Genomic DNA, 26768 nt, shown 5'->3' with positions numbered 1-26768 from the left:
ACAAACAAACAAACAAACCAAAAAACCCACACACATGCAAGCTTACAAAAAATAACCCAATAAGTACAAATATTCCATAATCCCATCCAAGTTCTTAATCAAATACCTACCTTAGTCTTATCCAGTGGTTTTGATTTAGTTTCTTGAATGGACCCTGAACAAATGGGGGAAATGGTTATGGACAGGATTTCAAATGATCACTCGTCTTGATTGTCTATTGATGTTGTGGATTGGCAGTTCTGTTTTGCTCAAATGTTTCATGTGCTGGGTGACCAAAACCATGCCAGTGGCTTTTAATATCTCCATCATTCAAACAGTGCCCATAATTTTCCCTAAAGACTAATGCCTAGGCATCACAGGGTCAATTGTGATGAGAAAACAGTCATTTTTAGTTACAGCCTCGGCACCACTGTACAGGGAAACAACCCTGCTCATACCCAGAGCCTGGACATTTCAATAAAGACCTGAGAGTAGGTTTCCTGTCCCGAGTTCTGCCTTGCTTTTCTCAGGGAAACTTTTAAAATGACCAGTTAGAGTTGAGCCCATGAAAAATGAGTGACTGCCACCCCAACTTCCTTACCCTGCTTGCTCCTTCTCTCTCTCCTGCTCTCTTGTGACTTGGGATAGAGGACTGCTCTTCCCCTCACTCACTGTGTACTCCTTCGGGGACTTGTAAGTAATAAGCCTGCTAAGTAACATACTTTACTTTCTTTATGTGAGTATATTGCAACTGCGCCTTCAATCAAAATGGCTCTGGGGAGTTCCCGTCGTGGCGCAGTGGTTAACGAATCCGACTAGGAACCATGAGGTTGCGGGTTCGGTCCCTGCCCTTGCTCAGTGGGTTAACGATCCGGCGTTGCCGTGAGCTGTGGTGTAGGTCGCAGACGCGGCTCGGATCCTGCGTTGCTGTGGCTCTGGCGTAGGCCGGTGGCTACAGCTCCGATTCAACCCCTAGCCTGGGAACCTCCATATGCCGTGGGAGCGGCCCAAGAAATAGCAACAACAACAACAACAAAAAGACAAAAAGACAAAAAAAAATGGCTCTGGGGTTCTGACTTCCGCAAAGTGGGAACTTGGAAGTCTAGGGAGCTGCCTGCCAACCCCATGTATGAAATAATGCCATTTGCAGCAACACGGATGGACCTAGAGATTATCATACTGAGTGAAGTAAGTCAGATAAAGACAAATATATAATATCGCTTATATGTGGAATCTTAAAAAGATACAAATGAACTTATTTACAAAATAGAAATAGACCCACAGACATAGAAAACAAACTTATAGTTACCAATGGGGATAGTGGCAAGGAGGAGAGATATGTTTAGGCATTTGGGATTAATGTATACACACTATTATATATAAAATAGGTAAGCAAAAAGAACGTACTGTATAGCACAGAGAACTATACTCAATATCTTGTAATTACTTATAATGCAAAAAAATCTGAAAAACAATATAGATGAATCACTTTTCTGTGCACTTGAAACTAACCCAACATTGTAAATCAACTCTACTTCAGAAAAGAAAAATTAACAAATGTGCATTGAAAGCCAAAAACAAAAAAACAAGAAAAAACCCAAACCCATGATTTGACTATGTATTATCCAGAAGGTATTAATTTTTCCTATAAAAACACATATAGGTTGGAATTCCCTTGTGGTGCAGAAGGTTAAGGATGTGATGTCACTGCAGTGGCTGGGTTGCTGCTGTAGTGTGAGTTTAATCCTTGGCCCAGAAATTCCACATGCCATGGTCATGGCTGAAAAAACAACCCCCCCCCCAAAATAACTACACATAAAGATTATAAGTAAATGGATGGAGAAAAATATACAATGCTAACACTTATGAAAAAAAGCAAGAGTATTAATTTTATACAGAACAGCCTTCAGTGAAAGAAATGCTATCGGGGATAAAGATGAACATTACATAATGAAAAAGGAGTCAATTCTCTAAGAATGTATTATAATCTTTAATGTGTATGAACCTAACAACACAGTGTCAAACTACGTGAACAAAACAAGAGTTCTGGGTGTGATAGAACTGCAAAAGAAATATGAAAATACAGTGTCATAGTTGGGGACTTCAACCCCCTCTACCACAAATCGACAGATCCAGCAGGCAGAGTATCAATAATGATCTAGGTGAACTGAACAATACCATTTACCAACTAGAGCAACCAACTAGGAGTCAATAAACCACTTTATCAGACAGCAGCAAAATACGGATTCTGCTCAAGTTCACATGAAACATTCATCAATACAAATCACGTTCGGAGCCATAAATACACTTTAATTTTTTTTAAATAATAGAAATTATACATCTGCTGTCAGACCACAATGCAATTAAATTAGAAATCAACAATAGAAAGATAGCTGGAAAATCTCAAAACACATGGAGATTTATCAACATACTTTTAATAACCCATGGGTCAAAGAAGAAATCTTGAACAAATTTTGTAAAGAAATAAAAACACAACTTATCAAAATTTGGGGGATGTAGTAAAAGCAGTGCTTGGTGGGAGTTTATAGCATTGAATGCATATATTAGAAAAGGAGAAAAATAAATCTAAATCAACCATTTACGTTTCTACCTTAGGAAACTAACAAAAGAAGAGCAAATAAAATCCAAAGTAAGCAGAAGAAAAGAAAATAGAACTTAGAGCAAAAATCAATGAAATTATAATCAGGAAATCAATAGAGAAAAATCAATGAAACACAAACCTGGCTCTTTGAAAGGATCAATAATATCAATGTCTCTAGTGAGGCTAACTAAGAAAAACAGAGAGAAGACAAAGATACTAGTATCGGAAATGAAAGCAAGAATATCATTGCAGATTCCATGGATATTAAAAGGGTCATAAAAGAATTCTAAGAACAACTGTATGTCACAACTTTGAATACATAGATGAAATGGACCGATTCCTTGAAAGACACAATTTTCCAAAAATCACCCAAGAAGAAACAGACAATCCAATGTACATGTATGTGTAGTATGAAGATCTTTGTATTACATCTAAAGCCCACCAATAAACCACTACTATTAAAGAGGTGCTAACTAGCCAAGAAGACAGAGTGACTTAGCCAGTGATGTAGATCAGCAAGTCTCTGTCATAATCCACCCTAGCACTGGCACAATGAACTCATGAACAGAGTAGGTAGTTGGCAGGGATGGAGGCTGTGCATGGACCCAACAGCATGGGTCCCATACTTACCTAGGCTGATTTAGCTGCAAATGCGGCCAAATGTTCAACTTGCCAGCAAAAGAGATAAATGCTGTATTCACATATTCTAGCATGCCTTGCAGGAAACCAACTATTCACTTGATGGCAAATTGATGACATTGGACCTCTTTACTATGGAAAGGGCAGCCATTCACCTGGACTGGAACTGCCATGTATTCCAAACTGCAAGGCTTCAGTCAGCATTGCTATTTGGGGGCTTACCAGTGTTTGATCCCCTGAACAGGATCCCACATAACATTGCCTCTGATCAAGGGATATACTTAACAGTAAAGGAGGTTGGCAATGGGCATAGAGTGATGGGCTCCACTAGTTCTGTCACCTCTGAGAGCTGCTGGTCTGGTAGAGTAACTAGACTTCTTCTTCTTCTTCTTCTTTTTTTTTTTTTTTTGTCTTTTTAGGACCACACTTGCAACATATGGAGGTTCCCAGGCTAGGGGTCAAATCAGAGCTGTAGTTACTGGCCTACACCTCAGCCATAGCAACGCCAGATTCTTAACCCACTGAGCAAGGCCAGGGATCGAACCCACATCCTCATGGATACTAGTTGGGTTCATTAACTGCTGAGCCACGACAGGAACTCCTAACTAGACATTTTTGAAGGTCTAGCTGTGAAACCATCTTGGTGCCTTGGGAAAATGGGGCATCATTCTCCAGGATAAACTGAAGACCATTCTATGGTGTTGTGGCCCCAGCAAATCAACGACTGGATATGACAATCAAGGGATAAAAGTAGAAGTGATCCATTTACCATCAGTATTAGTGACTTATTTAGGGAAATGTTTGATCCTTACAACTTTAGGTTCTCTGGGTTGAGACTAGCACTGTCCAATAGAAATATAATGTGAACCATGTATACCATTTAAAACTTTCTTATAGTTAAATTAAAATTTTTCTTATAGTTAAATTTAAAAAAGCTAAAATTTAAAAGTTCTCCCATGGCAGCTCAGGTTGCTGCTGTGGCACAGGTTCGATCCCTGGCCTGGGGACTTCCACATGCTGTAGGCATGGCCAGAAAAAAAAAAAAAACTAAAAGGAAAAGAGTGAAGTTAATTTTAGTAATATATTTTATTTAACCTATTTGTACCGCTATATTTCAAGTGCTCAATGGCCACATGGGGCTAGTGCCTCCCATATTGGAGAGTAATAGTCTAGATATCCTAGTTCCCAGAGGGAATGCTTCTCCTAGGGACACAGTAGGAGCTCATACACTTCAAGTTCCTTATGCCACGAGGCTAGCAGGCAAGTAAGGAGTCACTGCACTGGCAGGGCAATTGACTATAATTATCAGAGCAGGGGCAGCAGTGAATTCATTTGACACTCTTGGAATTCCCTTGTCCAATTTTGATGATAAATTAACAAATGAGCAGCCACAGCCTGAAGTCATGATAACGAGGGGTTTATGTCCCTCATGGATGAAAGTCTAGGTTATCTTGCTGAGGTAAGCCCCCCAAGACAAGCTGAGCCACAGGTGAGCATAAAAGGACTCTGTGGTGGGTAGCAAAGAAGGGAGAAGAGGAGTATTTGTTGTGATTTCCAGACAAGCTGTAGTAGTATGTGTCAGCCCTTTTTGATAAGTTCCCTAGGCAAAGAAACCAATCAGAGTCCTGCAAAACCACTCCACGATGCTGCAAAATTTCCTTACAAAGCAAGAGGACAGGACTGAGTGTGGTGGTTCATGGCTTAGCTTCTTTCTTCAGAAGCAAAGCATTCATTCTCCCAGCTGCCTGGAGTGTTGGCTGCTGATACTCTTCAGTTGAGGCCTTCTTTGGAAGTGGCCTTGGCCAAAAGGCACTGTCCAACCCAAGGTTATATCCTCCTAAAGGGAGCCACATCCCATATGAGTCAATGCGGAGGTACAGAAGTTTCTTGCCTCAATGAGGAAAAACTCTGAAGGGCCATCCTGGCTTTAGAGCCTCCCATAGCTGCTGCTGATGTCTGTGTTAACTGTCCCCCAGTTAAGCATCTACCTCTGCCCAATCTTGCTTTCCTCACTCCCTTATGAATGTTATTCCTAAGAACATGCTCCCACCAAGCTTCTTCCACAAACCTCTGACTCCAGGAACCCCGTCAGAAGACAAATCTGCATTATTTAAAACCCCAGAGTGACAGCTAGGTAAGAAAGTAGGAATTAATGATTTCACCATCATCCTCATTCATTTATCGCTGCATCCGACTTTTATGATACCCCTCTATGGCTTTGTAGGAGAAGATAAAGACGTGGTCATTCTCTGTGGACCATCCCTCTTTTGGCTTATGTCTTGAGTTTGGAGACTCTCTCTTACCTTGTTGTCTCAAATCCATCCTTGGGTTTAAACACTTACCTATTTGAGGCGATTTTTCACAATATATTTTGTAGTCATCACTGATCTTCTCTATGGCCACCTTTGGATACTTAGAGCAGAGTTCCTCGAAGGACATTTTCTCCATATCTGTCAAGCAGGGAAAAATAAGGATAGAGTCTAGTTGCCGACTTGGATTTCAAAGATGCATACACTTTTTGGGAAGGCATTGCCTTAAAAATGTTATTTAAGTAGGATAATAGTGTTGACACAGATGATCTTGGGTCATCTTCGCAACACGCCTATCGTTCCCATTTTACCGATGAGAAAACTGGGGCTTAAAGAGAGGTTAAATACATGGCTGAGGGTCACACAGTCCCTGGCAGAGCTAAACCCCAGATCTCTGGGGCAGCAGAGCCTGGTGCTCCTAACACTGCTCTCCATTGCTGGGGCGGCTGGTATGTCATGTTGTGGGAGGAAGGTGGCTGTTAAAAATATTCACAGAAATGCTTTGGACATAATTCTGGGGCAGGTGTGAAGTGGAACATGCTTTTCAGGTGCATGAAATGATGCAGTCAGTATAACTGTGGTGATGCCTGGGTGGGTCTGAGTGAATCTGACCAAATTTGAGAGCTCTGGCTCCCTTCAGAGTCAGTGGGGGCCTCTGCGGTCAGTCAGCCTGGACTCAAATCCTGGATCTTCCACCTACTGTATGATCTTGGGAATGTAACATCCTTTTGGTGCCTCCGTTACTCTTTACTTAGTTCCTATTTTTTTTCTTTGCCTTTTTAGGGCTGCACCCACGGCATTTGGAAAGTCCCAGGATAGGGGTCCAATCAGAGCTGTAGTTGCCAGCCTATGCCACAGCCACAGCAACACAGGATCCAAGCTGCGTCTGTGACCTACACCTCAGCTCATGGCAATGCTGGATCCTCGACCCACTGAGTGAGGCTGGGATCAAACCCACGCCTTCCTGGATACTAGTCGGATTCATTACCACTGAGCCACGATGGGAACTCCACCTCCTGTGTTATTTTGAAGATCAACTGAGGTCATCTTTGTATTATACAGTGCTGACACATAGCAAATACTCAGTAAATGCTAAATACTAATATCTCCCAGTTGCCTATATGTAAGGATAAAAAAAAAAAAATTATGGTGACTGACCTTACCTGCCAGAAACACCGGAGACTTCCTTTCTATCCTGAGAGACCCGCCTTGCTTCAGGTCCTCAGTAGCTATCTTTTGCCACTGCATAGATTCCATTTCTTCCATGTTAGCCAAACCCTGGCTTAGCTGCAGGGATTCCTCAAATCTCTTATAGAGGAGAATGTTCTCTTCTCTGCTTGTAGGTTCTCTTTTAGGCCACCTGGTGCTAATGAGCCTGGACTGAGTCTAAGAGAAGGGGATGGGGCAGACAGCTTTTGCGACAGGACTAGAAGCAATATCTTTACAGCCCACTTCTACAGAGAAGGCCTCCCTGTCATGTGGACTTTCTGATTGTTTTCAATTTGTTGAGAACTATTGCTCTTAAACACCAGCCACCCCACCCCCCATCCCTCTTCAAATCAAACTTATTTTCCATAAGGGAGAAATTCTATATGCATGTGACTTCCTCAAAGTCAGCTTATGCACTTGGAACTTTTTGAGAGGTTTCTCTTTAGAACATAAGGGACCATGTCATTCCCCCAGCTGTCACTAGGAAAAAAAATCAAAATTTCATTTACTTTAACAAATAGGATTTCTATTTCAAAAGAGCAGTTACTCTCTTTTAGTCCCTCAATGTTAAGATTCCTCCCCAACTCAATCTCCACCTACTGTGAAAATTAGAAACCAGTAGTCCTCTTCATCCAGGAAGTCAGCATACCAGGGGCTAAGCATCTGAAATCCAAACACAACGTAAGTGCTATGAGGAGATGCTTGCCGTATCTCTCCTGCTAGTATTCATGTGGGAGAAGTGTAGGTTGCAGATTCTGGATTCTCTCTTTGGAGATACAATGAAACAGCGAGCATTAGCCATGACCAACCAGGAGGTATTCCTTTGCTTCTCTGAATATGGCAGTTCATGTAGCCTCCCTCTGAATCTCAGAGAATAGTCATTGATATTTACGTAAGAAGAACTATAACAACAACAACAAAAATATATAACAAGTAATTTACTGGAAGACAGTCTTGACATCTACATACTTCTTTGTTCCTTTGCAAAGTACTATCTCATTGGATTCTTAAAAATGGTCCCGGAAACCAAGCATCTCCTTTTGATATGCCTACCCTTAATATCTCCCATTTGAAGACCTTATCCACCTGTGAAGAATATTTCATTAGATTTTTAAAAAACACAGCAACAACTAAAAAATCCCCTACAAATCAATGCTTAGCTACATTTATTATCTGTACTCTTTTATTCATTTATTTAACAAATCTTTTCTCTTTTTTTAAGCTTTTTCTTTTGTTCATTTTGAAGTTTTACTGAAGTACAGTTGATCTACAGTGTCGTGATAATTTCTGCAGTAGATAAATACTTTCTGAGTGCCTCTCACGTGTCAGGCACAATGCACATGGCTGAAAATATACAGATCAATGTGCTACAAGCCTGGTTCTCGAGGAACTCACCATCTATGATGATGAACAGTAGTATGACATGCTTGGACAGAGGTGAGAACAAAGTTTGCTGGGAGCAGAGAGGAAGAAACAATTATTTACTCAGGAAATAAGTTTTGAATTAATTCCACTGAATTGTACACTGAAAAATGGTTAAGGAGTTCCTGTGTTGGTTCAGTGGGTTAAAGACCCGATGTTGTCTCTCTGAGGAGTGTGTCCAGTCCCTGGCCTTGCTCAGTGAATTACCTCTAGTTATTTTTGCTGCTTTTTTCACTTTGACCTTTATGCTGTAATTGTTTAACAACCTATTCTGATATGAAGTTGCAATTTTCTGATTCTGTCTATTTATCACCTTACTCAAGGCTCTTTGTACTTTTACCTTTTCATTTCAGGTAGAAGAGCTCCTTTCAACATTTCTTGTAAGGCAGTTCTAGTGGTGGTAAACATTCAGATTTTGTCTGTCTGGGACATCTCTTGTTTTTACTTCATATCTGAAGACTAACTCTATTGGATAGAGTATTTGAAGCTAGCAATTTTTATCCTTCAATATCTTGAATGTGTCATATCACTTTCTCCTGGCCTGGGGTGTTTCTGCTGAGAAATCTGCTGGTCACCTACTGGAGGTTCCTCTGTAGGTTATCATCCTCTACTGACAATTACAGCTCCTGCCAAGTCCTCCACACCATGCAGCTCTTTGTCTGCTCATTCTGGTAACTGCCCCCTCTCTTCAACTCTTCAGGCTTGAGGGTGATGAAGGTGACCCGTGCTCACTGGCCCTATCCCCAGTGCGTTCCCTACCTTCATGCCCATTCCTTTGTAAGCAGACTTTTTATGGAGCTCTCCTCTGTCACCCCACTTGGCTCTGACATTGGTGTTCTGTCATTTTAAAAATACAATGGTCAAACTATTACTGCCTGTGCGTCTCCAGGATAGTCCCATGTTTTTTCCCATGTTTTAGAATAAGAATAACCCGAATAATGACTCTTTCCAACTGGCCATTTCCTTGATGGCTAGTCTAGGAAAGGAAGACCTTGTATTCAATATATGATGCTTAGAATAGAGTTCTTAAAACTTCCCTCAATAGAACAGTGTGAAGGTCACAGGAGACACCATATAAGGGGGAATGGAAGAAGGAATGAAAGGTGGATAGTGGGCACTCCTCCACCCCCTTCCTACTTTGAAGTTTTGATGGCTTCTTGGGAATTCATTTAACTTGCTCCGAAGAGATCAATATGTAAAGAGCTGTGTGGGTAGTTACATCACTGTTAGCCAGTAGAGAGGACCAGAGAGATTTTTGGTCAGTCTTGACCTAATCTTCAAGACACCAACCCATTTCTGTGAGGCATGTCCTACCTTGCAGATCTCCTTCTGGGCTCTGGGAATCCAGGGGTTCATCTCCCCAGAAGGCAGCAGCTCCTTTAAGCCTTCAATCGTCTGGGCTTTTAGTGGTAGCCGTACACCAAGCTGCTCATTCAGGTAGAGCTCACAGATCCGGTTGCCCAGCATGTGCCGAAAGATGGCTTTCCCCGTTTTCCTGTTACTCATTAGGACACTGAGGAAATGGTGCAGGTCCTGCCAGAGGTCCAGGAGGCGGATCTCCACTTTCAAATTTAGCTTCTTGAGGTGGTCTCGGAAGGGACTCCCTGCACAGGCATCCGCACACAAGGCCCAGTGGGTGTACCCCAGGGAGAGGTTTTGCTTCCTGGCCTTCTTGACCGTCATGTGGGAAGAGTGATTGATGATGGGGGTGAGAGTCCTCAGGTGGGTAGAGAATGCTGTCTCAAAGAGGCCCTCCATGCGGAGGTGGCTCCTGGCTTTCTTCCTCACGTTGGACTTCCTGGCACAGAGAGTATCTTTTTCCAGAGAATGGATCGTCCTCTCCCTTGAAGAGGCCTCTTTCCGGGAAGGCATTTGCACAACCACCTTCTCCTGAGGACACAGCTCCTGGGGGAGCAAAGTGTTGGTATCTGACTTGGTATCCATTTCCAGAGACCAAGAGCCATGGTCTATCAACTGCCACATCTTCCTCTTGGTCTTCCTACTTGAGTATCGCTTCTGGGGGTGGTTGCTCTTCTTAATGCTCATATTCAGAGGGAGCCCTCCCGCGTGAGTATAGCAAATGCTGTACAGGCGAGTCTCATATTCTTGCATCAGAAGCTGGCACGATTCCTCCTTGGCCATGACTGTCTTGGCGTGGGTGTAAAAGTTGGGGAGCCAATAGCTCTGGAGTTTGAACAGAGCCACTTTTTGCATGTGGCTCAAGATCTCCCTCCTGGTGGTTGACTGGTTGGGATGCCAGATGGAAAGGTTCAGGAGGGGCTCTGGAAAGAATAAAGAGATAAAGGATGAAAATGATGATGTGGTGGTGGTGCAGGTTTTGAATTTTTCCAGATGTGTTTCTGGATAGCATTTCATTCATCCCTCAGGCAGTCCTGGGGTATAGACAGGCTAAATGTAGAGTGGATATGCTTTTAGGATTTGTTCAGTGCACAGTGACTCGTTACTATGATTATCTTCCTTCTTTACCATAGAAATAAGCCATTTTATGGGATGCCTCAAATAATTTTTTAGACTACTGAATGTTATTATAAAGAAAAGCAAAAGGTACAAGAAAAAGATATTTAAGAACGAGAAACTTATGCCTCCGAATGCAGTTTCTCAAAGTTAGAGCTGAGTGAAGGAAGGATTTTGGACTGGATGATTTCAATTTTCAATTATCTATATGAAGAGAGGAGTGTGACTAATCCCAAACAGCAAATCTTCTGGAATATATTTGTATTTGAGTTGGGAAGGCCTCCTTACTGAATACGTAAATTTGGATGAATCCAATGTTCTAGAGAAGGGAATGGCAAACCGTTTTTTTATGTATAGAATCAGATATTAAATATTTTAGGCTTTGTGAGCCAAATACAGTCTCCATTGCATAGTGTTCTTCTTTAAGCCTTTAAAAATGTAAAGCCACTCTTAGCTCACAGGCCACATGCACTGGCCTTTGGGCTGTAGTTTGTTCTAGGGAACCCCAATTGAAAAAAAACAAAACAAAACAAACCATGCAGTCTTAGAAAGTGCAAGAGCTGTTCAATTACCCTGTCCCATTTCCTCTTCACTCTTTCCAGCCAAACTTCACCCACAAATAATATCTCAGGAAGAGGCATAGACCAGCTTAAACACAACTGGTCTCTCTCAACCCTTCCCTGTTAAGGGTTGAGGTTCCCACTGGCATCCTTGATACGCAGAAGATGGAGAGCGTAGCAGTATGCAAGGCAAGAGACTGAGGACTATCAGACACTGGATTGATTTTTTTTTTCTTACACCTCCCAGGGATTTCACTCCAGAGAGGCTTTATAATTCTTACTGATGTTCATGTTGCAGAGAGTTACCACCCTTGAGCTTTCCTGCAGGTGGGTGGCCTTCAGCACGAAGAGGAGGGACAGGTAGTAGTCTCTCCCTTCCATGTTCATCTCATCTATGCTCAGGATCTTCTCAACAAGAATCCAGAAATCCACCAGCTCTTCACCTAGACAGCAGACAGGAGAGACACTGAGCTGCACCCCAATCTTGCCCCTTCAGTGGCTGCATCTGAGTGTAGAAGCTTGATTCCCCCCTGCCCTCCACCCACCAGCCTGTGCTACTGCCTCCAACACCACTTTTAGTCACTCCTTTGGCTTAAGACGCTATATCCAGGTATGTCCTAATGCAGGAGCCGATGGGAGGTATGACAAAAAAAGGGACTTAATGTACAGGAATCCTTCATGATTTTGTTTTCTTTTGCTTGTTAGAAAAACTCACTTTAGGGAAGCCCCGAAAGATTCTGAGAATGGACCGTGAGACATTCAAGTTTTATCCCAAAAATAAAGATCCAGGAAAGAGAACATTCCCTAGATCACGGACCCACAGTGGCCTGCAGATTTGCCAGGGCAGCAGTCTGAGGGACAAACTGTGACATTGTCTAGTTCTCCATCTGATCCCTGGAGATGCAGGATGTTATCCTTAAACTAGAGATTGTTCCTACATGAAAAGTCATGATGCTGAACTGGAATGCCAGCCAGTGCTCACTGCCAGCCTCCTAGGCTCACCAACTACGGGACCCGGTAGAACAGAAAGCAGGATATCCCAACACTTTTGCTGCAGGGATTTATTTGTTTACTTGTTCCACTGTCATGGCAGCTTGGGGAAGCAGGGACTTATGGCTCCTGTTCACCTTTGTATCCCTACCTACAACAGTGGCTGCCATACAGTGGTATTCGATAAACATTGTTAAATGAATGAATGAATGAATGAATGAAAGGGACTTGATTGTTTCTGCCCTAACCCACATGATGGACCCCCCCTTTTCAAAGACTTTTACCCAAACTGCATTATAAAACATTGTTTTACATTCACCATAGACATGCAGAACTGTCAATTGTGCTCTGGGGTATCCTGAAAGCTGTTAAGAACTGTCAGAGGCCGCAGGAACAACTTCAAGAACCCACCTGCACTGCCCTTCAGGTAGGTACAGAAGCGCCACATCCCTCTGACCCCGCCAACGCATCTCTGGAGCAGCCACTGGTCTGCCTTTTTCCAGCTCAGCATCTTGGCTGCCAGGAAAAGTCCACAGTAAGAGATTGAGAACGAGCTCTTCCCCCGGCCCCTCTCAGGCTTGCACGTGGCCGGATCCCCAGCTGCTCAGTGTGAGTGAGGAAAAATGGTGGCCAGTTAGATGAGTTGAGCCCTGACGATGTGGTGCTTTTGAAGCAGGCACCAGACCCTCTGGTGACACACATCAAGTGACACCGGAGGGACCTATAAGCATTCGTACAATCCACAGATCGAAATCACCCTCTGACGAAGGCCCTGTGCCTTCTGTGGTCCCCACCTGACAGCGATTTTCCTGATGCATATATTGAAGGAGGGAAGTGAGTGAAATGGGCGATTTGTTACAATATTTTCCTCTTTGGGATCTCCTGGATCTCAACTTTCCCTGCTTTCCGTTGGCTAGTTGAGCCAAGAATCATGTTACCAATTCAACCTAGATAGGAATTTTATTCATTCATTCTTTCAACAAATATTTATTATATGTCAACGAGGTGCTGAGTACCGTTCTAGCTAGGTGTTTGGGATATACCTGCAAACAGAACAAAAATCCCTGCCCGTGAGGAGCTTAGATTCTGGCAAAGGAGGCAAACAACAAACAATAAGCATAATAAATACTTGTTTAAGGAGGTCGAGAGTTTTAAGCACTGCACGAAAAAAATGCAAAAGTAAAGGAGGGTATAGGGAGCACCAAGGCAGGGGCTGGTGAGTGGGCAGGGTAGCCTTCACTGAGGAGGTGAGAACTGCACAGAGATCTGAGGTGAGTGGAGGCCCATGTGAATATATGGAGGAAGAACATTCCAGGCAGAGTGAACAGCCAGTACAAAGCCTTGAAATGTTTGAAGGACTGCAGGGAGGCCAGCATGGCAAGGGAGAGGTAAGAGGAGATGAGGCCAGAAAGGAAAGGGAGCCCGGTCTCTACAGGCATTTTAGAGGTCCTAGATTTCACACTGCGAGGGGCCGTTGCTGGCTGTGCTAGGGAGGGACAGCAACCAGAGGAGAGCCCTGATCTAAAGAAGAGAGCAAGAGCAGGAGTGAGGAGACTGATTCAGAGAGGATTTCGGAGTTCCTGTTGAGGCGCAGTGGAAACGAATCCGACTAGGAACCAAGAGGTGGGGGGTTTCATCCCTGGCCTCGCTCCGTGCTAAGGATCCAACGTTGGCAAGAGCTGTGGTGTAGACCTCAGAGGCAGCTCAGATCCTGTGTTGCTGTGGCTGTGGTGTAGGCCAGCAGCTATAGTTCTGATTTGACCCCTAGCCTGAGAACCTCCATATACCATGAGTGCAGCCCTAAAAAAAAAAAAAAAAAAAGATAGAGAGAGAGAGAGAGACAGAGAGAGATTTCAATGCCAGGTAAGAAATGCTGGTGGCTTAGGCCAGGCAGTAGCAGTGAAGGTGGTGAGCTATGTTTGATTCTGAACATAGTTTAGGTGATTTGGCCATCATGAATTCTTTCACTTCTGGCTGCAGCGAGACACATAGTCCAGCCCATCTGTCTCCTGCCTGTTGCCCTAGGTACCAATTTTTCAGCCACAATACAGGTTGAGCCAGCTGCACACTTAAGGCTACAAAGGTAGCCCATATTTGTACTTTACTGTAAGGCTGACAGGCACAGGATAGTTCATGCACCTGGCTTCCCATGTTTCTCCACGCACGTACCCACATGCTTACCTCCTTCCGGGGAATTAATGAAACTGATGAACTCCTGACAGAGAATGTAATGGAAACATAGGTTGGTTTTACAGAAGAAAGGTAACCGGTATTTTTCCAACCAGGTCAATAATCCTTTGTACTTTGCAATCTAGAGTCCAATAAAATAGGAACAGAGAAGGAGAAATGGAATTGACTTGTTAAGAAATGCAGCTTAGCCGGGGGTGGGGGGCAGCAATAAATAACTTCCATAACTTCATGCTTGTAATATTTGGCCTAGAGGAGAGATGTGTTGATTAAAAATAGTACTTAAGGAACGTGTGGACTGGGGTTGAGGTTCTCAAAGGGGTGAATGGATTGGTAGGAAAGAAAAGGCTTGTTTTTTCTCATTCAAAAATCTTTCTTATTCTGAATGAAGTTGTTTAAGAAGATATCTAGGTAAAAAAAAAACAAAAACCTGGAGTTCTGTTGTGGCTCAGCAGAAACGAATCTGACTAGTATCCATGGGGACATAGGTTCGATCCCTAGCTTCACTCAGTGGGTTAAGGATTCTGCATTGCTATGTCTGTGGTGTAGGCTGAAGGCTAGAGCTCTGTTTCAACCCCTAGCCTGGGAACCTCCATAAGCCGTGGGTGTATAGCCCTAAAAAGAACATCCCCCCCCCAAAAAAATCTAAGGTTAGCTTGATAGAAGAGAAGCAGAAGAGATTCAGTCTGTGGTATCACCATCATCAACTCTACTCATCTTTCTTCTTTGTAAGCACACTTAAAATTTCTCACAAGCTCCCAACCCATCCCGATTGCCACAACATGTACAAAAACACACAAAGACTCACACAAAACATCATTTGGTGAATAGGACAGGATCCCTGAAGGATCAAACTACCAGAGAAGGGAGAAGAAAATAAAAGTTTTAAGGGTTAGGGTTCTTTCTCCTAGGGAAACCAAATCTAAGAATCAGAGGGGAGAGACTTTCTCAGCTCTCCAGGTCCCGGAGAAAAACAACACCTTGCTGTGAGCACAGCTAAGAGGGATCTTTCCGATCCCACCAGTAGGGCCTGAGGAAGCCGGTGGTAAGTCTAAGAGTGGAAACGGAGAACAGGAAGGGGGAAAGAGAGAAGGGAAAGACAATGGACAAGGACAAAGGCAAAAGATAAAGAGAAAAAATTGGGAGAAAGACATGCCTTATGGCCAAGTGGTCATTAGGGACTGCCGAGTGGTGTCTTAATTTGAGCTACACCTTAAAATGCAAATAACCGCTATGTGGCCATGGGCTGCGCTTCCTACTTCTCACTGATGGGAAGCACTGCCAATCATTTCCCAGACTCTTTCTGGCTTAGGTGTGGCCTCACAGTTCTCAACACAGTGCACCAAGCATCTACTACCCAGTCATGACAGTGGACATGTGAGATAAATCCCTTCTGCTAACCATGAACAAGAGATAGAGGAAAGAACTCACCAGCAATTGCCTAGCCAGGTAGTAAAAATGCATGACGGAGAAATGACTACCTGGCTTGATGCTGTTTGTTCTACTCACTTGCTTTATAGTTTCTTCCAAAGTCACCCTGGGGACCTCCTTGCCCTCTTCCTTTCTCAATCCACACTTCAAATTCAGGTCCCTCTTCCCCCATCCCAAGTCATCCATCATTCAAGAATCATACTCACCAGGTCATGGGGTAGTTCTGGCCACAAGCTCCACTGTGAATTTTCAACAGTGTAAAATGGTGTCTGACCAAAGACCTGCAAAAGAAAGCTAAGAAACAGCCAAAGGAGTCTAGCACTTCTCTTCATGAATATGTCACGGTCCATCTGCAGCCACGGGGGGAGAGTGATTCCATCACTTTCCTATTTCAAGGGACATTAATTCTTAAATTTATTCCACTGAATCAACTTGGTTTGCACAAAACAACCAAGACCAAATTGCAAGCTTTGTTTATCTTTTAGCTCCATCCTGCTCCAACCTGAGAGTTATCTTGCCTGTGTGCAAAGACCAAAGCTCATGACATGAAGAGGTATTTACTTTGTTTATTGCATTATTTATTTCTCCAGGACTTCGAGAGTTAGAACAAAGGCGTAAAGCCTTTTCATAAAAAGAAATATCTTTGGATTTGCCTAAATTCTTGAGCTAGAGAAAGTGGAGAGGACTGAAGATGTGAAGAATAAGGGTACAAATTACCTGGGGGGGGGGGGGCAGGCATTAAGAGTATCCAAAATGGAAGAGACTTGTGGCTGCCTGATGGGAGGGGGAGGGAGTGGGAGGGATCGGGAGCTTGGGCTTATCAGACACAACTTAGAATAGATTTACAAGGAGATCCTGCTGAATAGCATTGAGAACTTTGTCTAGATACTCATGTTGCAACAGAAGAAAGGGTGGGGGAAAAAATGTAATTGTAATGTATACATGTAAGGATAACCTGACCCCCTTGCTGTACAGTGGGAAAAAAAAAAAAATTATTAAAAAAAAAAAAGAAAGCTGGGAGAGAGAGCACAAATGAGTTACGAAGAAAAGCAAAAGCGAAATAAGGCAGAAAGTGAAGCAAAAAAAAAAAAAAAGAGTATCCAAAATGGATAGATAATTCTAGGCCACTGTCCTCTTTTTTCATGGAGAAGGAACTGTGACCTAGGCAACCAGCTTTGAGACTAATGGAAAAGGGCGTCTATGTTTTTAGGTATCTAAGCTTAGCAGTTTCACCATAGGTATTAAAATGTCACAAAGTGCCCCCAAAGTATTAGTGATAAACCAGAGGGGCTAAAGCCCCAACTCCTGGCTGAATGCTTAGCACATCTTGTTGGTCTGACCATCGCCCCAAGACTAGCAGCCTCCAAATTTGTCAGTCTGTGGCCGCCTCCCTCTCTTCCCTTTGTCCTTGGCTGTATGGAGGGAAGGCTCTGGAGCTGCCTGCACTTTACAAATATCAGTCTATTAAGGAGACTCGGTCCTTAGTGACTCCTCCCTGATCTGCACTCAGTGTTGGGCATGACATGCCCTACCTGGCATGTGAAGCTACCTTTATGGGATAAGATCATACGGGAGTAGTGCGTGGAAGCAGTTTCACCACGTGACATTTGTACCAGAGGGAGCACGAGGCTGATGTGGAAAACATGCCAGGCCTGGAGCTGCAGGACCTGGTCAGGTCCAGAACTGCCCCCAGGTGCACTTCGGGTTCTTAGACAAGTCACTTAACTTCTGAGTTCTATCTGTAAGAAGGGAATGGCATTGACCTCACAGGCTGATTATGGAAGTGAAATGGTAGGAATCTGTAAATTGACAGCAGCATTCAACATGAAATACCACTGTCCTCCGAAATAGACCAAAGCTGTCTAAATGGCCAGGACTTTCTGACGTTCTTGGGATTCTACTACCCACATCACATTCTCCATCTCTGTGACTTTGCTGTGGGCTACACAATTAAGCTGACAAACTGATTTGCTGACATGCCTTGAAGTTACTTCAGAAATCTTTTATTAAGACAGTGGCAGATGCAATGCATGAGTGAGGATCACCCCCAAACACCTGCTTTTAGAGGCCTCCTCCTTCTTCCCTTTTTCACCATGTCGCTGGCACCACCATCCACCCAGGCACCCAAGGCTGCTACACCGATTGCTCGTACCATCTCTGCCCAATATTCAAAGGGACAAGGTCCTACATTTTGCTTTGTAAAAAGTCTCTCTTAATTGTCCCATCCTCTGCATAATCTGCCTTTAGGTTCTCATCACCTCCTACCTAGACTGTTGAAACCATCTCCTGATGGGTTTCCCCTGCCTCCACTGTGGTCCCCTGACAGCCCAACCCAGAGCCAGGCTTCTGCAGAAACAATTTCCTTAAATGAAAGTCTAATCATGTCATTCCTTTATGTAATAGCTTTCTAATGCCCTCAGAATGATGTTCTAACTCCTAGCACAGCCTACCTGCTATCAGAGGCCTGGCTGTGCAATCTCATCTCTTGCTATGTCTGCCTCTCAGAACTTTTTCTTCAGCCTTACAGAGTTACATAGAGTTTTCCCCCAAGTGCCATAGGATTGTATTCCTTGGTGCCTTGACTTATTCTGGTCGGCCTCTAAGGCTTCTGCTTCTCTTGATATTCAACACCCCTAGTCTTTTCCTCTTGCTTCTTCATCCAACTCTTCCCTCCTCATCTTTGTCCCCAACCAATTGTCAAATACCTAGTCTTCTTTCAAGACTTGGTTTGTGTCACCTCTTCACTGAATCCTTTTGGGCTCTTTCAGGTTGGAGTGGCCTCTCCCTACAATAGACTCCACTATCTCCTAGAGACATCAGTCAAGTCACCCACAACCCTTTTTTTCAATCACCTTAAACACTGGTCTCTCACCTTAGCCTGGGAATTCCTTAAGGACACAGATGGTATCATTAATATCTATGTCCCCAGTACTAAGCCCATTGACTGGCACAAAACGACCACCTAAAAGGTATTTGTGGGATAATATAGAGCATTTTTCCTAGTTGTATGAAATTTCACCTTAAAATAGGTGGCATTCCATGGAAAACGGCACACTGAGATGAGCAACTGCTTTTAAGGCACCACCCTTCAGATGGTGCCAAAGATTTAAGCCAAAAAGGATGCAGGATTAGTGTAGGTTTGGGTTTGGAAATATTTTGATGTTTGGGGTTTGTTTTAATTGCATAGATTAAGAAAATATATAGATTTGGATTCAGCTAACGACATGGCAATTGCTATGTGACAAACACCTGGTGAGGGAGGTCAGGCAGAAGGGACAATCCATGGTCCTCGTCCTGGAGGAATTCACAATTTTACAGTCCAGTGGAGGAGCTACACAATATAACCCGGGAGAGTTGCCAAGCGGTAAGCGGCAGAGAGGCAGGGAGAAATAAGAGCTGGTCGGGAGGATCTAGGATTCCTTAAAGAGAGTAGGATGTAAACAGAGATCTGAATAATGGTTAAGAGCTTGGTAGGTGAAACTATGGAAACTAAGATCACAGCCAAGGAGAAGTGTAGAGGTGGAAAAGGCCAAGTGTACTCTGCGGGGAGAGAGCTGCCATCACGTGGGGCACTGGGTACCAGCAAAGCCTGTGATGGGAGTAATTGCCAACAGGCAAAGGTGATTAAGGAAGCTGGGGATTTGGGATTTGATTATATGAATAATGGGAACATCTGAAGATTTTAGAGGATTTTCTGATTCATATTTATTTACTCAAATTGAAATAGTTTTGATTTGGTAAGTTTACTTATAGTTTTTTGTTTTTGTTTTTGTTTTTGTTTTTAAAGAGGCACACTATTCAGTTGTTGATGAAACATTTGGACTGAAGTCTGAGAATGCTTACCGGGAGAGAGAGAAATGTGTTGAAAAAATCGGCAAAGATTTCATCCTCTAGCAGAATTATGAGATTTGTAGAACCAATTATCTCTATATGGGAAGGAAAAAAAAAAAAAAGAAAAAACCTCTCATGAAGCAGGATTGCATTTAGGATGAGAAAATGAAGCAACCAAATGTGTCATTTCATACGATAGTCTCAGCATGATGATGGCCTAAAGGGCCATCTAACTCAATCTCTCCCCGTCTTCACGACCTTTCTCTGCAACATCACTCTGCTCAAGCACTCCTAGCTATGGGGAGCGCACTGTCTTGCAGGGTTGCTCATTGCATTCATGAAAAGATAAAATAGTAAGATCTTTCCTATTGTCAACTACCTTCCTTTATCTTCATTCCATTTGTTGAAATTCTGCCTTCTGAAGCTTGACAGAATTTATCTAAACTCTCTTTTAATGGGCAATGCTCCCACATTTATAAAGATATCACAAGCTTCTGGTTACTTCCACCCCCTCTGGCTAGTCACTAAGCAATCCCTCAACAATGCCTCACGAGGCCTCCTTTCTGTCTGGTCCCAATCTGGTGGGGTGGAGTGGCACCCACAACACAAGCATTCCACATGCTCCCCAATGAAGAGCATAAGGCAACCATTGTCATATCCTATGTCCTATTAACATGGCCGGAAATGGGGTTAGTTAGCTTTGGGCACACACACGGACGCTATGAACTCCACCACCTTTTCTCTATGCAGTCACCTTTTAGAAACCAAGTCCAATTTCAATTTTTTGGTTTGGGCCCAATATTAAAGCCCTGGAGAGCTTTTTTGAGTATGTTGATAATGTAACATATTTATTATTTCTTTCAAGCTTGATCACTGTGCTGCTCTAGTTAATCCAAGGAGATAAATGTTGACTATCTCAAAGCCAAGCACACAGACCACGGGTGGACTAGGTGACCTACGTTTCCTGTAACTCACTGTCTGCTTTTTAGTGGACAATGTTCAACTAGTGAATAGTAAGTGAATTGTTCTAATAATGGCCCAGCGTTTTCCCATGGTGCCTAACGTTTATAATGAAAGGCTTATAAAATGAGAAACCTAAATACTATACACACACTAGTCATCTGGACATCTGGGGAGAATGGTAAGGGACCCTTCACCAGAGGGAGGTTATAATAGCACCAGAAAACCAAACCATCCCCTCTCTCACTTTTCCTAATGACGCTTTAGTGGTTATTGTCTTCTTATAAGAGAAACAGAAACCTAGACAATCAAACACTGTTATAACAGAGCTGATGCCAGCTCTTGCCCTCTGGTACACGGATGTCTTTTACTTGCTCTCTAGTGCTGTAAAATTCTGTGTGTTTTTTCTGTCCCCCTTCTCAGCCTTCTGCTCATCTTTTTAGGAGAATTCCCTGATTTATTTCATCTATTCCACATGGATACTTTCAAAATCTATGTTTTCAATCCAGACTTCTTTCTTTGGCTCTGGTTTCAAACATCCAATGAGCTACGGAACACCTCTACATGGATACCTACCAAGCACCTATCAAGCACTTTTATTGCAATGTTTTTGAAGCTGATCTGATCATTTTTCTTCCCAGCCTGCTCCTTTTCCTGCATTCCCAGTCTCAGTTACTGGAGCCACCATCCAATGGTCTAAACCAGAAACCTGAAAACCATCTTTGATTCCTCTCGCTCTCTGTTGCTCTCCCTCTCTCTCAATTATTCCCATATGCAATGGAAGGACAGGTGGTTTCGCCTTTTACACGTCTGTGGAACTTATCTTTGCCTCTCCATTCATAAAGTCACTCTCTTATTTCAGGCCCCTGTCATCTCTCATCTAGACTACTGCATCAGTTTCTCCAAATGTTCTCCCTGGCTCTAGTCACTGCCACCACATTATTGTTAATATCCTTCAGACTCTTCAGCGTCCCTCAAGGAAAAGTCTAAAGTCTTCAGTACAGTATCTGAGGCTTCACCCACACTGGCTTTTGGGTTCCTTCCCAGCCTCACCTGCCACCACTCCTCACCATGCCACCTCCTGTTGACCAGCCAAGAGATTGTTCTTTCCTGAAGGGCTGTGCAGTCCCATATCCAACTTCCGCACCTTTGTTCCACCATTCCTATCACCTGAGATGACCTCTCAACCTCAGTCTGCTTTGCAAATTATTAGTTATCTATCAAGAACTGGTTACATATAACCTTCTTGGTGAGCCAAGAATGGTAGAATTGACCACAACAGTCATGGTCATGTACCCCGTGTCATCATGTACAACTTTCCATCATGACAATGAACAAATCCTTGTTTTCACTCATCCATGCCTCTGCCTTCCTCACCAGACTGAGCTCCGTGAGAGGAGGGACTTTTGTCTTTTCATCTTCCTTCCTCTACACACTGAGATTGTTTGCACAATGTCTAAGTTCTGTAAATGTGGAATGAATTGTTCCTTCAAGAGAAGATCTGTAGTCTCTGGGGCTTTTGTTCATTTGTATGTCATTCACAAAGCCTGGCCTGGATCTGTTGAATAAGATTATTGAAATGATCTGAGTGCAGAAAAGCAACGTTTGGAAGAAATTTCTCAAGTGATGGTTTTCTATAGCCACACACTCTGTTGGTGACAAGGGGTTTGACTGGACAGTGCTTGGCATCAACAATCCAGTCTTCATGAAGTATAGGAACAAGCTCTCCACACCCTCCCTTTTCTCATCCTACTATTTCTTCATTCCTGTTTTTCCATTCTCACCTCTTCTGCATTCAAACTTCATAAAAATCTGAGAAGGTGCTTAGCATTCATTCCACACAACAGTAATACTGATTTGATAACAAAGAAATGGGCAGATAACCCCAAACCTCATGCTAGCCTTCTCCTTGGAGGAAGGCTGGCACATTATGGCCCCATATGCATTTTAATTCTTCCCTTTTAGTTATCCCTCCTAGTTGCCTTAGTTTTCTCATGATCGGGACCTTCTCAGATCCTCAAAGACCTGGTGGCATAAAGTGGGTGATGGCGAGAAGAGAAAGGAAAAAAAAGTCTGTGAACAATGTAAAATCTACATGTCCTGTCCCCAAATGACTCCCTCTTGCTCACTACTGGGAAAGAGGGCAATTTGTCTTATTTCACAGGCTCAAAGCCTCTCTCTCGGAGACTCACCAGCATTGCTCATGTTGCCATGCTCTTCCTTCCACTGTGATTGATTAAGAGCAGAATTAGCCCCCAGTCAACAGAACCCCGCCCCTTGTGAATGCACAATGGCCCAGCCTGGAAGGGGTTCCAGATTCTATCAGGAGATGGTCTGTTTGCCTCTGGTACAGGACTCGGTCTATTGCCTGATTTCCTGGAGTCCCTTGAACACACCAGACTCTTTGTCTACTTATTTTGTGTGCGTTGACAGTTTCTTCATCATTTTTTGTTTAATTATAAATGTTAAGTTCAAGTTCTCTTTAACTTTTTTTATGCTTTGAGGGAGTAGGCATCTGTTCATTTATTTCTGATATGCCCTTTCGATCTACTATCCTGGAAATGTAGCATGTATTTGACAAATGTTTAGTGGTTTGACTTGTCTCTCAGATAAGCTGGAAAAATCCTACCTAATATCCACACTTGATTTTCTAGCCCCTCTCTTCCTTCCCAGATAATTTCCTCTGGTTGGTTGTGGGTTACTATCCATCAGCTTTGAAAAAAGATTGAATATTAATTAATTAAATGTGTACAATACTTATTGGATAGTGATTACAATACAAGCAATTGCAAACATTTTGTTGTTGTTGGCACCATGCTACATTGTAAGAGCTCATGAATAATCTGCCTTTAACTTGAAAAGCAAATTATTAAGCTTTCCATAAAACAATTTGTATGGCTCTTCCTTAGCCATCGTTCCTTGAGAGTAGGACCTCAATAGTTTTCTTTGGTACCATAAGGCCATGAAATCCTATAGGTGGAACTGCACCGCTGGGAGTATGAATTCAGGAATGTAGGAGACCTCAGAATTCCTGCCCTGAACTCCCCTAACAAACTCCTGCTTATCCCTCAAATCTCAGATAGAATGAAACTGATACTTCATCCATGTTACACCTATACTAGGTGCTTTGTTTACTCATTCACCAATATCTATTGTATGCCTATTATGTGATCAGCTAAATAAGCACTTTTATGATTTTTATAGTTGCTAAAAACAACACTTTTAGCTTAAGCATTTTGACCCTACTGTATTTTTGAGACACACACACACATGTGTATGTATGTATATCTACCTTCATCTATATATCTATATATATTTATTTATACACCTATATATATCTATACTTCTGTATATCTGTACATCCATATATCTATGCATCCTATAACTATCACTTGAATTCCATATTTATTCATGTCCACACATCTAAGTTTAACAGGAAACAGACTTTCATTATGTTTACTAGATGCTTATGTATTTTTCTACCCTCTTCTTCATCCTTCTTTTCTTTAAAATTGATACCTCAGTATAAATGGAGAGCCAGTGCCCCTTTCCCAGCCTATGGAAAGATAGTGCCCTCTGGTGGATTGTGGTAAAGATTACACCTTTCACTCCAAAATTCAACTTGTTTTTTTATTTTTGTTTTTTCCCAGATTTATTTTCAACTGATTTCACATTCCAATGTGATTAGGGTTATTGTCAGAGTGCTCATACCTACTGGGATATGAAGAATACAGAAAGTTCTTTATCACCTAAATGGCAGGCCTGTCTAGTCCACTATTGTTATCTAGCCTCAGTATTAATCCTTTGTGGCTTTGAAGGTGCCTGCTACTGTTTATTATTTTACCTCAAAGATACGTCTTGTGATGAAGTTCCCTAGTGACCTAATGGGTTAAGGATCCAGCCTTTTCACCACTGTGGCTGGAGTCACTGAGGGGGCACAGGTTTGATCCCTGGACTGGGAACTTCCGCACACCATGGGCATGGCCAAAAAAAAAAAAAAAAAGGGTACATGTTGTAAGACATAATATTTGGAGGCATTCATTTACTACAAGAGATGAGCTCATCAGTATCTCACGGGACCTCACAGGTACTCAGAAATGAGACATCTATCAAAAATTGTCTTTGGTATCTCTTCAACTTTTACCTTCCTAGAGAGATAATACCTTGAAACAGTAATATTTGGGGTTTGCTTTTCTGCCCTTGTATGTAACTTTTTTTCCTAATTAGTAAAAGATACTGCTTCAGTGGGAGTTCCTGTTGTGGTGAAGTAGAAACAAATCAAACTAGTGTCCATGAGAATGCAGGTTTGATCCCTGGCCTAGCTCAGTGGGTTGGGGATCCGGCGTTGCCCTGAGCTGTGGTGTAGGTCACAGACATGGCTCAGATCCCGAGTTGCAGTGGCTGTGGTGTGGGCTGGCAGCTGTAGCTCCGATTCGACCCCTAGCCTGGGAACTTCCATATGCCATGGGTGTGGTTCTAAAAAGCAAAAAAAAAAAAAAAAATATATATATATATATATATAGATAGATAGATAGATAGATAGATAGATACACATTGCCTCAGAATGAGGTCAGATTGTGCTAGCAAAGAAAAATCAATTATTAGATTAAAAAATTCAAAATATGCTTTTAATATGAAAAAGAGGAGGCCTGAGTAAAGTAGAAAACAGTTTTGCTGAATCACTAGAACAGACTGAAGAGGAAAAACAGATTCCCTATCACCCCCACCTCAGGGCACCAGAGGAGTTTCAACTAGGCCACAGGAAGGAAGAGCTGCAAGGCTGGGCATGGCCTGCAAAGACACACAAGGTTCCGGGCAAGAAACAACATGATGGGACCCAGAGGTGACAACCAGGAACAGGGCAGAACCTCCAGGGGAAACATGGACCTCCACGGTCACTGGGAGCAAGGAGAAGCCCTGACGCTGAACAAATGCCAGAGGAGGACTGTGTTTCCATGCTGGGGACCACAGCTCATCTCCTGTAGAGAGCAACATCGCTACTTAACCGTCTCACTAGTGCAAGGTGCAGGGCTCCTGTGGAGAGCTGCCACCTCGTCACACACTGGACGTCCCACACGTGCATTCCATCCCAAATTCTGAGACACTGCTGGCTCCCTGTAAATAACACTGGGAAGCACCTCCTTCCTTTATGATACTCAGAATGCTCACAAGCCCCCAAAGCCAGAGAGTAGAGGCCCTTAATCGCCAGAAAACAATTTACCCTGGCTACACCTTAACTTTGGAACAAGAAAATTAACAAGGAAGAATAGGGCCATAACCAAAGGAAAAGGGCAAAAGGGGAAACTGGAAGGATATTCTCTAGAATCCCTGCCTCACCCTTACTCCATCCTAAACATAGATAGATATTTTAGCCATGTCCAGAAGTGAGGAAAGCTTGCCAGCTTCTCCATACTCTGGGATGACAGGGAGAAAAGCAGAAGGAGTGGCATAAACACATTCTTTTGTAGGTCCCCAATAATACCCCCAAGAATTTCACTGCCCTTGACACCCAGCTACAGCATTATGTGACAGGACTAAATGTCTGGCTACCTGAAGCCAGTTTCTTAAGAGTTTTGAGTTTTAGGTCACCATTCAGAACCTACTTCATAGAATAGTTGTGGGATCAGAAAGAAAAGTGTGCAGAATAAACAAGCCACTGGGTTTTATTTTGTATGAGAACCAGAAAGCCGTGGGTCCAGGTGGGTCTTACTTGGACATTGGTTGAAGTGTGTACAGAGCAAGGGGTTGATCTGTCCAGGTAGAAGAAACTGACAGACTCTACACTTGGGGAGACAGGGATAGAGAAGTTCTGGAAGCAGAGGAATACTTTTGAGACCTCACTCTGTGCAGAGTGCTGCTCTGTTCTACTAGACCCTGCAGAGGAAATGGCCTTTGAGGATGGTGGTGATGGTTTCACCACGTATTTATGCCACACTCATCACAATGTATACATTAAATACTTCCAGGTTTTTTTTTTGTCTTTTTTTGCCATTTCTTGGGCCCCTCCTGCGGCATATGGAGGTTCCCAGGCTAGGGGTCCAATCGGAGCTATAGACACTGGCCTACGCCAGAGCCACAGCAACACGGGATCCGAGCCACGTCTGCGACCTACACCACAGCTCACGGCGACGCCGGATCCTCAACCCACTGAGCAAGGCCAGGGATCGAACCCGC

The 26768-nt window shown here is 43.1% G+C and overlaps 1 protein-coding gene across 1 annotated transcript in view; it reads right to left on the bottom strand.

Moving 5' to 3' along the window:
• RGSL1 (regulator of G protein signaling like 1) overlaps nt 1-22799 on the bottom strand; it is a 63914-nt gene extending 41115 nt beyond the window's left edge. Inside the window, exons 1-10 of the mRNA XM_047754409.1 lie at nt 22787-22799; nt 19647-19729; nt 16010-16084; nt 14367-14496; nt 12597-12701; nt 11477-11638; nt 9475-10442; nt 7339-7401; nt 6693-6915; nt 5563-5670 (exon numbers count right to left, since the gene is read on the bottom strand). Coding sequence (XP_047610365.1) covers nt 5563-5670; nt 6693-6915; nt 7339-7401; nt 9475-10442; nt 11477-11638; nt 12597-12701; nt 14367-14496; nt 16010-16084; nt 19647-19729; nt 22787-22799 — 1930 coding nt within the window. The remainder of the gene's footprint in view (nt 1-5562; nt 5671-6692; nt 6916-7338; nt 7402-9474; nt 10443-11476; nt 11639-12596; nt 12702-14366; nt 14497-16009; nt 16085-19646; nt 19730-22786) is intronic.
• Nucleotides 22800-26768: the final 3969 nt, after the last annotated feature.

This window comes from Phacochoerus africanus, chromosome 11, assembly GCF_016906955.1.
Source record: "Phacochoerus africanus isolate WHEZ1 chromosome 11, ROS_Pafr_v1, whole genome shotgun sequence".
In the NCBI taxonomy this organism is placed as follows: Eukaryota; Metazoa; Chordata; class Mammalia; order Artiodactyla; family Suidae; genus Phacochoerus; species Phacochoerus africanus.
The sequence above is the reverse complement of the archived record's forward strand: the minus strand, read 5'-3'. Positions and strand labels throughout refer to the sequence as shown.